This window comes from Linepithema humile, chromosome 2 (assembly GCF_040581485.1).
Source record: "Linepithema humile isolate Giens D197 chromosome 2, Lhum_UNIL_v1.0, whole genome shotgun sequence".
Classification (NCBI taxonomy): domain Eukaryota; kingdom Metazoa; phylum Arthropoda; class Insecta; order Hymenoptera; family Formicidae; genus Linepithema; species Linepithema humile.
In genome coordinates this window covers 9,679,898-9,693,797 of record NC_090129.1, presented here as the reverse complement: position 1 = coordinate 9,693,797, position 13,900 = coordinate 9,679,898, and the positions used below count along the sequence as shown (strand labels likewise).

Below are 13,900 nucleotides of genomic sequence, written 5' to 3'. Positions count from 1 at the left end.
GCTAGAGATTGACAGAGAAAACGTTTTTTTTTTTTCCTTTTTCTTTATTTGCCGGAAGCGATAAGAATTTTTTTGCATTATTGACGTTGTGAATCGCGCGCTGTTGCGATGCTGCTGCGAGGAATCGCGTTCGCGGAGGCGCGTCGCAATTCCGCGCGGCGCGTTTTTAAGGGTCGCGACAAGACGCAGGGCAACGGATGCGAGAAGGACATCGCGCCGGATTTTCTCCACGATGGATCCTTGGCGCGACATACGCGCACGGCGATGATGGTTTATAGGCCTCCGGAGGAGCCACTGTTCCCCGTTTTTATCCCTTTCGTAAGTTGCGAGAAGCTTTGAAAGTAAAAGTCGAGGCGATGCGCAAGCGATAAATTTTAGCGCGAATATAGCGCATAAATAAAAAGGCAATATGCATAATTATTGACTGGCGCTATCGCTGGCGGATTACGTCAGCGAGTAGCAAATTGCATCACTTTGCAAAGATTTTGCAAAACTGTGAAATTATTACGTTTTTGAATTGCTTCGTGTTGAGTTGCGAACGAAAATCGTAGTTACTTTATCATTGTTATAATGAAATTCCTATTTAAAATTATGTGTCACAATTGATAAGCAATAAATAGAGGGATTTCTCTTGATTGCACAAGCGACTATCCGTCTCAGGAGATTTCCTCAATTCGCAAGACGTATTTGAGTTTGGTTATCCGACATTGATTGCGTTGAACTCGCTCACACGAAATGTAGTGCGCGATCAATGTTTATATAATCGATCCGTATAAGTTTGCGATAGACAATACACCGTTTCTTCGCGAAGAAAGAAATCTTTAAATACTTTGTTTGCCATTAACGAACTTACCGTTATTAAACTTTGTATTTTTAGTCTTGGCTCTATCTCTCGAAAGGGTATTGACGCGCTTAAAATAGCTCACTGTTGGATGGATTAATTTTTTGTTGGACTTTGTACTGATTTTTCATTTTTCTGATTCCTTTTATCTTAGCTTTTTCGTTAGAATTCTCGGAGATTCTTTTCATTTCTATTTATATTCATTAACTCACGTTTTATTCAAGTTTTATCAATTAAAACATGATTCATTAAATTGATTGCTGGAAGTTAATCGATGTATTTTTTTCATAAATTTTTATTTAATTTCAAAGTTTTTAGTTATAATTTTTTTTTCGCGCATTTTCTGTGTCTTATTTTCACGTGTTATGATATTGCTATACGCTAATTTTCTATGAAATTATTAGCGTCGCTGGAGATCGATTATCTTATGACATTTTCATATTCGGTCTTCCTCGCGTAGAGCATAGCTTGTAACCTTGCATTGTCTCGCGGAGCTACAATCGAAATTGATAAAAAAATAGAATTGACGGCGAAATACTAACGAGCCTTGACTGATTATGGGACGCGTCGTAGGAATATGCAAAACGCGTTTCGGATCATTTCCGGTCGCACAACTACTCCTTTTCAATTATGTTGAGGTCGGTTTATAAATATCTTCCGCAAATTTACGTAATACTCGTTACCTTTCTTCTGTATATTGATCGCGCTCCGCATGAAATCAAAGTGGAATTTGATGCGGAAAATATTGAAGTGTACAGATGTTCCAACTTTTAAACGACAACCGTATAGCAACGCTGATACTTTACATACGTATTGGTGACTATAGTTGTAGCGATTGCGATCGAAATGACGTGTATCTGTACGGTTTTTATCGCCTTATCGCTCACATTGATATGATATCTGTGACAATTACGAGGAAAATTGCGAAGGAAATCGGCGATTAGAATCAGCAATGTTAGGATTTTTACTTACGCGAAATAAATATATTCTTTACGCGATCGATTTTTGCAGGTTTCAACAGTATTATACAGTTTTAGATCTTGGAGATAAATATTTAAAGAGCGTTGCAACGGAAAAAGACTTGATTCTTATATTCGAAATCTATATCGATCTTTCAGACATCCGCGTTGATAAAGTGCGAACCGGTCGTTAAGAGGCGTGACTGCGATTTTAGCAGACAGCGCTTTTGCAAAAAACAGTCAAAATGACTGTCCCGTCTTTCTCTCCCGAGTCAGTGTCCTGAAATAAACTCGGTAGTACCGGAAGACGAACAAAATGAATGCGTCCGCCGGAGCGTTGCCGATCTAAATAAGCGCGACGGCTTAAAACACCGGCCTCCCCTTCACACGTGTATTTGGAGTCCCGGGAATCGCGAAATCTCTCTTTCAAAGACATTTCGCGTTTGTTCTAGCGATGACACGCACGTGGAGGAATGCACTTTGTTCCGTATTCTCCGAAGATCTACAATGTACATCTCCATTAGAAACAGTCTGCATTAAAAAGCACGCATTAACAAGATTACATTTGCGAAGTAATTTGAAGTGAAGATATTTTCTTGAAAAATTCACGTTTCAAACTTCATTAAAATATTGATATTTTTCTTGGAAAGTTGCTCGGCACAATTCTTGAAAATCAGATAAAAAAATAAACGTAAAGGCAGGTTAGGTTTCGCGGAATTAATTCGCATTAATTCCAATCCGAAAGCTGAAATTAAAAATCACATTTCAGGAAAGCGAGGCGAAATCGTTCGTCGCCACAGCGTCCAAGCTGGCCACCGTGGAAGATGTGGGTCCAAAGCGGCCCGAAGGCCCCATCCGACCATCCACCGCCTCCCTAAAAGTCTCACCCACGGCCAGGGCGACTCTCCAGGCCTTAAGGTCGTCCAAGAGCAAGCTAGCCAGCCCTGTTAGTACACGCGACGCTGAAACCATCACCGGTAAGACACTCATTTTTATGCACATACCAGCTGTTACACGAGCGACGCCACAGATGTCTCAGCACATTGATTTTTTTTTCCTCGCTGGATGTCCTTATTAATTAAATTAGTTTCATAATCGCAAATCACAACTCTAATAACAAAATCGTCACCACACGAAAATAGTATTCAAGTATAATTGAACTCATGTCGGAATACGGCCATAATTTTGATCGAACAAATAGGGGGGGGGGGGGGAAAGAAAAAGAAAGATGTTAATTACAAGGGAATTTTTTTCGGTTTCTCGAAGAACAGCGCAATAATTTCGCGGGTTGAAGGATAGGCAAGGCAGAACGCGCACGAATTTACTACATCTGACGTTGTAAGCGTACGAGGAGAAACTGTCTTTGACGGTGCTAGCAGGAGGAGTTTTATAAAGTGCTCTACGGGCTTACCTGTTCCGAGACTCATGGTGTTTCCCATTGGCCCGAGCCAAATGATGATTACTTCTGCCCGGCGGATAATACGCCACGCTCCATTCTCATCATCATGATCGTCATCATCATTATCGTTATCGTTCTAGCCATCATCATCATCATCATTTTTATCATCATCATCATAATCATCATCATGGCTGGAAATGATCGTTGTCGTGGCAATTATTTTTATTGTTATTGCGGACATCTGCAAGTGACTTTGATCTTTGATACGCTTCTAATGCACTCCATATCGATCGCGATACGTTTCACGAAGTTTCTCGGAATAACTTTCTAAAATCGCTATCGTTTTCCGAGACGCGAGATGTCCACTTCGCAAAATCGGGAGCGCGATTACTCAGAATCTCTCGAAATAGGCGACCTACAAAGGGCCTAGTTTTGCAACGTTTTGAAATCTAAGCCAGAGTGTCATCGTGGAAACTTTCGTCAAAATCGTAGCATATTCAGTAGCGAATTCAGTTGATATTTGTCGGCTAATTAATTCCTAAGCAGCCAAGCTAAATACACAGCTTTTCTGTCGACGATACAGTTATCATTCGAGCGGCGAAAAAACTCGCGCGTAAAATATATGCAATTAACAGTTCATTTCTTTAGGCAAACATCGGTTTATTCTCGTCTATTATGTAATGCAGACGTATACAGAGTTTTTTTGGATTGGTTGACTTCGCGCTGTTTGCCAACAACCTTGCCACTGCTACGTCAATGAAGATTTAAACTGATCGATCGCAAACTCGCTCGTTTACTTTGCAGGAAAACTGATATATCGTTTCTACATTTTAATAACTATGACCCACATTTTTTTCTTCCGGCAAATTGTTACTTTCGACTTAATATTTAAATATCGGGAGAATCATAAAATGGTTAATCTTAGCGTGTAATGTATATACATATATATATACATATATGTAAATGACCTTATTAAAAGATCCGCAAGCGAAAGGTGATGTCATTTATAAAAACGGACACTTAAAATTTAATCAGAAGTCAATTATGCAAAGAGCTGAAAGATTTAGCTTTTTAAATCCGATTTGTTTGATAAATGACTCGATCGCGGGAATTGAAATTGGCCAGGCTCCAACTATACTGGCCGCTGCTATTTTCCTCCATCGCATTCGTCCGTTCGACGGAGTTCTTCGGCGGCTCGCGACTCAAAAAGAACGTTTTCCCCGTGTTCGCGAGCGAATTGCCGTCGATGATAGATCGCAGAGAGTTTTGCTTGTCGTGCAATTACTGGAAATAAAAATTGCCGGCCGCCGGCGTCGTTCGGCGTGAATTAGTGAATGTAACGCACCGCGTCGCGACCGTACTGTCGATTACGCCATCAATTTCGTTGTAATTCTTCTCGCCTCTCTTCGCAACGATAAAGTGCACGCGGACGGGTTACATAATTTAATTATTCGCAGCTGTCGGAACGAAAGAATTCACAGATGGAACCATTATCGATGACTTATTGCAAGCGCACTCGATGGATTGTTGAGTCATATGTTTCTTGACATTGATGATTAATTGAAACATAGCCAAGCTTTTCTATTTGTCATTTACATAAAAAAAGAAACGTTGACGCTATTGTTAGCATCTATTGTATTTCGCAAAAATTTGCTGCTTAATTTTGCGAATTATTTTACACGAGATTTACATTTCCATCCAGATTTCATTTCCATCAAGCAGAATCAAATTTATACATTTATAAATTTATACATTTTGCGAGGCAGAGCGCGCTATTGTATTCGGTTTCAATCGTTAAGCAATTCAGAAGCGTCTCGGGGTCATTGTCTCGACAAGTAATTACGCAAGACTTTTGGCATATCGCTTTTAAATCTGGCCGGGCGATAGGCTCGTAAAAGTCGTGAAACGCCTAATTGTCGATGGATTGCGGCCAGTTCGGTTTTATGTAATTTGTGGGATCAAATGTCTTGAATTTTGTGGACGACGGATTTAGATCTGCTGACAGTGTCGAAGGTAGTGCCTTAATGAGGGAAATAGAAGAACGGAGAGTTTGGCCGATGCCGGGCGCGATATTATGTACCTAAGCGTAAGGGATGCGAGAAGGCCCAAGGGCCCGGCGAAACTCAAAGAGATTCTCGAAAGACGCGAGGCTGTGCTTAGCAAGTGGCGAGATGGTAGGACATTTATCTGTAGTATTTTTATTCGAATTTTGTGCGTAAATTATTGACTCTTTCCGTATTAAGTGAACATCTGTTCCGCGCAAAAGGCGTTCAATATTGACAAAGTTGATTAAAAAAAGATCAATAGTAAAAGGATTAATATTATTTAAAGCATTCTGATATGTTTTATTGCTAAAATTATTCGTTATATTAATTATTAATTAATTTTTTTTTTACTTGAATGATAAAGCGTTATTAACTATCTCATTTGTGATTGTGAATTATTAATATGTAAAATAATTTATTGCATTGGGATCATTATTATTTAAATAAATTTAAATAAGTTGTTAATTGATGATGAAATTATTCATGTGCGAAAGATATTTGATTTTATGTATTTATATTTTGTAGCGCACCGCAAATTAAATTTGTTTGGAATAGCTAATAATTAAACATTGTCGAAAATTTATATTTTATCTTTTCAGAAAATAATCGTCGGTATTTTATGAATGCGATCTGCAGTTGGTAACGATATTGAAAATATTGTTATCAACTTAACAGGTATTATCTTCTGCAGTTATCGTGTCGCTGACTTACCTTCATGTTTGCGATTGCCAATATGTGGCAGCACGTGCTTCGCGATCAGGCTATTTTTATCACGTGACAAAAGTTTTCCCACGTGGCAAAAAAGCTGAAGGACTAACTTGTATGAAATATCCCCTTATGAATATTCGTTCAGTCAGTTTAGAGAAGAATTATGAGAGATATAATTCATATTATTTGCATGTTTTCCGTCTTTTAAAACAGCGAACAAAAGTGGCGTAAAACGTTTGTGCAAAAATAATTATCCGAAAGCACACCACTTGTACAGAAATATTATTCAAAGCAAAATAGCAGCCACCGAAATTCCGTCGTATAATTAATGCTTTTAAATCACGGCCAGAACCTTAATTTTCGCACAAACGTTTCACGTGAAATTCGCGTCTACAATTTTACCGGAAAAATATGTATATTAATATGCAAACGCTTTTAATTTAACTTGGTCAACTTATTTTTCATGTATTCAAACAGAATGTAATCAACAGGCGATTAATTATACACTGGAATGCCGTATCTGCTCATATAAATCGCATGATTGTTATCTATCATTTGAGTCATGAGCGTAGAAAGCATCTTATCTGCGCATCTTTGAAAAATATAGCCTTTGTTCGACGTGCCGTAATCTTCCTAATTCTCGAACATGCATAATTCTGCCAAGTACAAGTCCTACGATCCGGTTTCCATGATTCAATTCGAGCGATGACGCTGGGAACCGGCTGCGAGCGTAACTGTTTCTTTTTTATTAATGAAATCTGGGAAATTTTTGTGAAAAGCTCGCACTCGCAGCGGCGCCGTGCAATCGGCATCTTCACAATGCGGCTAATCGGGGCGGCATCGCGATTATGTGCTAAACCGCGATAACTTTATGCAGCTCGCATATAAATGATTCCTCCGCCGCGGGTCATCTCTATCTCACGAGACCAGAAGCGCACCGAAAGTACAAAGTTCACATGATGTGGCTCGCGACGATTCCCGGTGCGGGCAGCATCAGCAGTCGCAACATTGTGACGGTGCTATGTAGATTTGCGCCGCGCGTTTTCTGCGCGTGAGAAAAGAAAACGTCGTAATTTTTCTCAATTGATTATACATTTTGCTACTGTTAGATTGCCGCAATCTCACAAGAATTGCATATAATGTCAGGTTAGTAGTGCTAACTTCAGATTGCAAACGCAAGAGCTACTCCGCGTTACGGCGCAATACTCGGTGTTTCGTCTCGGCGACAAATTTTAACGATGGATGCTGCGGAGTTTGTCTCAAAAAAATTTTGGAACAACCACTTATTACAGAAAGTTTCATTATTTTCCTTTAATTAAACAAGTTTTATTGATCAAAAGCGTAAGTCGGTAAGCAAATTCCAGCCGAATAAACTTTATGTAATCCTTCATTTGAGAAATGTCATTCTTGAAGATGTAGAAAATGAAGAACTCCATTGAATAGCTCAGACGTAATTGAATTTTCATTAAGACGGCGTCCACTTTGGAATCTTAAAATTTGTTTTAGAAATGTAGAAGGCTGAAACAGATATATCGCGATACAGTCACCTCCGAGGTGCATCTACATGCGCTTCGCGCGGAATGCGTCGTTATGGTATGCACTCGTCGTCCGCATCGTTGCAGAAGGGCTTCTCTCGTTTGCGGTGATTCCCTCCTACCGCTGCTGTACCGCAAGCAAGTTTTTGTCGCACGGGTCACGCATGCTTATCTTACATCGCAGATGGAAGATTATTGCATGTGGTGTAACGTAACGCGTGATACGCGTTGAAATAACTCACAACAACGATAAAAGGGAGCATCTTTATGGCGTCAGTATCTCGTTTCATGTTATATCATACTCTCAAACGGTAATAAAAAAAAGAAGAGAACAATTAACGAGACTCACGCGTGCGCGTAACATCGGACACTTGCGAAATTTTTAACCTCTCGTGTTTATATTAAATCGTGTTCACGAAAAAAACTGCGATTCTTGTGATAAAAGCGTTTGCGTTTTATCGCGTTTTTGCCGTATCCTCATGACACAAGTTATTAACGTCAAGGCTATTATTAAAGCACACGTCATTATCGAGAGTACTTTAACGCCGTTGCACAACGCACGCGAGTGACGAAGTCAACGACGGACAGCGTAATATCGCGGACCTTTCCATTTTGTTCATCGTGAATGGGCTTAACGCATAATGAAAAGACGCAGGACGATGCGTAATATGCACGCTCGAGTGTACACGCGGATTAAAGCGGAACGGCGATTTATAGCGCGCGCATAATGATGCCTTCGCACTTAGTAACGCCACGGTGGATGCTGCTTGATTGTTACAGATGTGTGCAGCGGAGAGGAGCTGCCAGAAGTCGAGATAATCAGCCTGCTGGAGGAACAAATACCAAGATACCGTCTCCGAGCTGACACCCTAACGCAGTTTCAAGGTGAGTCGTTTTTTCTCATATTAAAGCGGAAAACTGATAAGGCAAAAACATTAAAGTGTAAGCTGTATAAAATGAAAATACAGCTGTCTGCGAAAAAAATATATTTAAAAATTAATTTATGCTGTTTTTTGCGACCTGTATTTTTTAAATATCAAATTTGCATCCGAAAATCATTTATCGACGGCAATGCAAGATAATTATTGATAAATATGTATGTTGACGATGATTGGCATCGCGTTCTATCAGATAAACTGATAAATTGAACCGTATATTGATATATTATATCAATATCTCGTGTCGGTAATAAATCGATAACGAATATATACAATCATATTGTGCATTGTTCGAATGTAATTTCTACGAAGAAAAAAACATTACTTTATCGATTATCACGATACGAGTCTGATGTGACTAAGAAAAAAATGAGATTAAAAATCCAAACAAGTAGAGAAAACCCCCGTGTGCGAGTCTCGCGTCCGATCGAATTTCGCGCGTTCTAATTAAGCGACGAAGCCGGGTAATTGTGTAGGACAGCGTCTCATAAAACAAGGGTTTCACTAAGAACAACGATTAGAACTGCAAAATTGCGTTAACATCAAGGAATAGAAAAAAATTTCATACAAAAAAAGTATTAGAATTACATACATACAAGCGTACAAATAAAACAAATGATTAATAACATCTGATAAAAAAAAAAATCAGTGAAAAAGATTATCAATAATATTAGAAATGTGCGCGATAAACTTTTAGTCGCGCATTATAAAGAAAGCACGAGAGGCGTGAAAAATGTGCGAGCATAAATCGCATCGTTTTTCGCGAACGTGTGACATTAAGAGCGATATGCAGGATGGGAGTCGGAATGGATTGACCATTAATTCGACCGTGGCGGCCCGTATCGCGTGTCCCGTCGATAAAACGAAGCTCTAGAAGAGGTGCTCGCCGCACTAGGGTTGCGACCGCGCCTAGAAAAGTGCGTGCATCCATTAATTAGCCACAGCACATTTAATCCGCCGGCTGCTTCGCTCCGCGCGAGTTCTAACACAACGGCCGTTTTTATTACTCGTCTTTGGAGCGGATGCGATTACCGCATTAATTAGCACGCTAATACATTACTCTTAATATGCTTAATGTTTTATCGTAATATGCAGACCGAGGCGCTTAGCACATTTTTTGCGATCTCCGTTCCAGCAGATGGGCAATCTAGATCGCGCGAATTCGGGGCACGCGTCGATCGGTCGATGATGATATTAGCGGATGGATTCTCAGAAGGTTGTTTTGATATTTTTGCAGGATACGAGAACGCCGATTGGTTCATCCCAGCGCCCGCGCTCAAGCTAGAGGACGTCGACTTGAAACTATCGCCGGATCAGATCCGGGAGACTCTTAACTACTTCAGTGAGTACAATTTTTAATCGCTCTATCTGTAGATTACGACGTAAGAGTCGAACGAATGATGTAAACAAAGCAGAGAGGCCGAGAATAATTCGCAGATGCAGAACGAGGCAAGTTCCTTGGAACAATTCAGCCCACGTCTGCGAATCCTCAGCGCGCAAGTGCAATGTTTTCTTGTTATTGATGTGATTCTGATTTCATTGCGCTATTCGCAATTTAATGTGTCTGACGTAATTACTACATAATTGCTTCGTCTTATCGTCGCAATTAAAACGTAACAGCGTAGAAATTGAAGAAACAAGCAGGAAGCAGGAAAGGCGGAAATGGAAGTAAGATTCCATCGTAAACGCCAGCAATTGGGATGTTAATGCGATAAACCGAGTCGATCTAAGCCGCTCAATAGGAAATCGTCGGCCGTCGATGCTGTGCGCCGCAACGGCAATCGCCGTTTGCTCGCGCGAGTGCGATTCCGCGATGCGTGGAAAGCGCATCGAATCGCGCGTTATGTAGAAATTCATCTTGCTAAACGAGATGGAAAAGTGGAGAATTATCACCAGCCGTGTGGTGCCGTCCCAGGTGTTGAAACGCGCACGTCGCGATTATTATAACTCGCGGAACTGAAAGATTCCGCGAGTTCCTTCCAGCGGGAGGGGGAAAAAAAACTAGCTCGACACGATTTTCCCGCTCGAGCGGAGAATGACGCGCGCTTGTTTCGCTACGCGACGACGGGCGCGTTTCACGAGGCGCGTCGGTGGTGTCGCGACGAGATATCTCGCGTGTCACTGATTACCGATTTCTATGTTTCTGCAGGTGTCGCGTTTATTTTCATTTACGTGCTCTAGATACCGCGTGGAAGTAACGTCCGATTGACGAATTTATTTTTTATAATAATAATATTTAATAAGGAAGTTTGGTTTGTGTCCTTTTTTTGCCTGCAATGCAAATCGATAATTAAAAGAAATTGATGAGCAGTTTTTGAAATATTTAATATGCTTTGATGTGCTTTTTTGCATATTGAATAATAAATTAATGAATATACAGATACTTTATTTGCATATAATATATTTGCATGAAAAAAAATGCACTTATGTTTTGAGAATTTAAAATTTTCGCTAGAAGTTCGTATTACTCGGCATTCGAGAGGAGATAAATCACCGCGATTTTTCAATTGTTTATGAAACATCTTGTTCCATGTGGAAGATGTCGGCATTTAACGTGCAGCGAGGTCAGACGTTCTTATGACTATCGACGAATACGGTAGAGAACGGTATTCAAGATGTACCAGTCTATTTAGTAATTGGTACGCGAAAGCATCCTCTCTTCCTTTCTCTCTATCTATCTCTATCATTCATCATTGAGTTTCGTCGTTGTATCTCGTGCACTCATTTAAATATATATTGAACTTTTCATAAATGACAGAAAGAGAATTAAAATTTCATCGAAATGATGAAATATAATTTTGCTGCTGCAAATCAAGGTAAAAACAATGACCCGGTCATAAATTTAGAAAAAAGAACAATACGCATACGTACATAATAAATTCTAAATCGTGTAGTCTTCTTCTCGTGGAAAATGTTACACGAAGCACAATGTGTACAATACACATTGATTTGCAATCAATTTACATTTAATGACACGGCCTGCTTTCAAGTAAACGCTCGGGAAGCAGCAGCGCGGTAATTACTAGGGTCGCGGGAAAGATCGAGACACGCCCGAAACTGATAGATCTATAGTCCATAAAGGACGCCCAAGGTAATTGCTTTTATTAGCGAATACTTTGCATATATCGCATCCTCTTCCGTCAATTATCTATAATCATTTATGGGAAACTAATTATATAAAGATAGTAGAAAAAGCACCGTGGTACTTTGATTTCTTCAGATCGAACACACAGTTGACACGCAATTATACATATATTTATACATTCTCCGATATTGATTACCAAAGTCGTTCGCGCGGAAATACAATGCCGCTACGCTCGCGTTTTATCGTCGCGCGCGACGAGTCCGGTTCGCACGCCTCCGCCGAACGATTAAAACTTCTTGTTCCTCATTCAACTGCTCCCACATCGGACTTACGTTATTGTCGCGGACTGCTCCGTTTGTCCGTTTGCACAACTAATCACTGTTTTCCGAAGTAATAATGTGAAATCCTCTCACAGGTACGCGCGCGAAATCATATTGTTAGTCGCGGCGCGCACGGCGCATCCTCCGACGACGCTCCACTTTTCTCGTTTTATTTTGCATATACGGTGGCTTTTCACCTTTTCCTTAAAACGCGCAAGATGGAGAAACTCTGGTCAGAAAGAAAGAGTGATACGGCGGCTCTTTTTCTTTTTTTTTTGCGTTTCCCACGACAATTCCCTCATTCTTGTTTTCTGATGTCGCTCGTGATTTCTCCATTCAACCTTTCGTCGTGCCCGATATAGAAAGTGCCTGCGGGTTTGTCGTTTAATTGCACTGTTCAATCACTTGTCGTCCCTGTCGTTTTTTTCCGATCGATTGGCTACGTCAGTTTTCTTATCAATCGAAGAAACGAAGAGATGAAGTATATCTCAATACCGCGAAGTGAAATGTATATCTCAATACTGCGATGTCGAACATAGAAAATATTTATTACGCTTAACATAGTTGATGAAGTTTTGTTTGTTTAATTATTAAGCCGTGAATATTCACCGCGGCTTTTATATAGTGTCTTTTCAGGAGAGAAAACCAATCTCAAGTATTTTAATGATGGGAATAGTGAATTTTTATTGTATTATGTGTGCACGAAATACATTCTACAAGATAAGATCTCTTAGATGCCACAATACTGAACTACTTAAAGAAAATACAATTTAATTGCCTTCGAGGTGTTATTTCCGCTCTTACGTTTTTTCTTTAGTACTATAAAAATTGATGGACTTTGTTTATAAATTGTCATTGATATAAATGGTTGTTTTTCCATATATTTGTCAGAGAAAGCTATCAAATATGCGAAGGCATTCCAAAGAATTTAATTAAAGAATGTTGAAAGTTATCTACGCAAAAACTTGTGTCATATCGTAAAATCTACTTAGAAATTACACGTGAGGTATTTAGAAGAAAAATAAAATGTGAAGCGTTAGCTTTCACTAGATCAGATATTGATAAACGAAAACGTATCTCGAGAATGACCGATGCCATTTCACACTTTAGGAATCGCAATTATTCGATTAAATCATTCAGCACAAAAGAGCAATGCTTTCCCAAGGAATATCTTCAAGCCGTTCCCGTGATATATTCTGAAAATGTCGGATGCTCCACCTGTATTCGTTATTCGTGTGCTTGCTATCAGCAATCGAGCAATTCAATTCGCATTCCTTTTGCCAGTCACGATTATCTTGCACGAAATATCAAAAGGATTATCGTTTATCACGAAATATAAATCAGTTCTGTCCGACGTTTTATATAACAATTATTTTACTTTAAATATAACGGTCACGTAATATGCGATTATTATTTGTTAAAGTCACGTTGTTAAAACAAAAATATCAACCAAAAAATGTCCGATGTATGAATGATATGTGATTATATTTTTTTTATGAATATTGATGCTGTAGATCATCTGAAATTGTTTATAATTGAAGACAGAGTGGTCATTACAGCAACATGATTCAAGGATTGCATCCTTGGTCTAATTTTTGTCGCGTCACATCGTCGCATTGCGCAGATCTACGCATACGTGTCGCATGTATATGTATGTGTACACAATCTGAGAGATTTTTGAGATATTTTTCTTGATTTATTTTGTTAATATTGAGTTAATTCATAAACAAGTGCCGTTAAAAAATTTAATTAAAAAAATTTACAATAAATTTTAATTAATTGTGTATTCGCCGTTATTAAGTATAGCTTGTTCCTATTTAGATGACAATTTATGAATTCCTCCCTCGAAGAATTCTGGAGGTTTTGATGAAAAAAAAGGTACTGGAAAAGTTATAATGCATAACATATTCTGTATAATTTCGGAGTTTTCCCAGTCAGTGCATTTTGCAGTGACCTGAGCAGGTAGAAATCAGTTGGAGCAAGGCCGGAGAGTAAGGAGGAAGGGTGGTGGTAAAACCGACCACAAAGTCTCAGAATTTTTTCTTGTTTGAATTCCCACAACATTGCATC

At 39.4% G+C, this 13,900-nt stretch overlaps 1 protein-coding gene across 3 annotated transcripts in view; it reads left to right on the top strand.

The window, feature by feature from the left end:
• The first annotated feature begins 93 nt into the window (after positions 1 to 93).
• Positions 94 to 13,900, top strand: part of milt (trafficking kinesin-binding protein milt) — a 39,164-nt gene continuing 25,357 nt past the window's right edge. Inside the window, exons 1-4 of one of the 3 annotated variants that reach the window (XM_067349059.1) lie at positions 94 to 318; positions 2,570 to 2,777; positions 8,268 to 8,372; positions 9,663 to 9,767. In XM_067349059.1, coding sequence (XP_067205160.1) covers positions 109 to 318; positions 2,570 to 2,777; positions 8,268 to 8,372; positions 9,663 to 9,767 — 628 coding nt within the window. In that variant the 5' untranslated portion in view covers positions 94 to 108. Of the gene's footprint in view, positions 319 to 2,569; positions 2,778 to 5,048; positions 5,374 to 6,958; positions 7,099 to 8,267; positions 8,373 to 9,662; positions 9,768 to 13,900 lie in introns of those variants that run through there. The other 2 variants (XM_067349062.1, XM_067349063.1) reach the window with 2 other exon arrangements.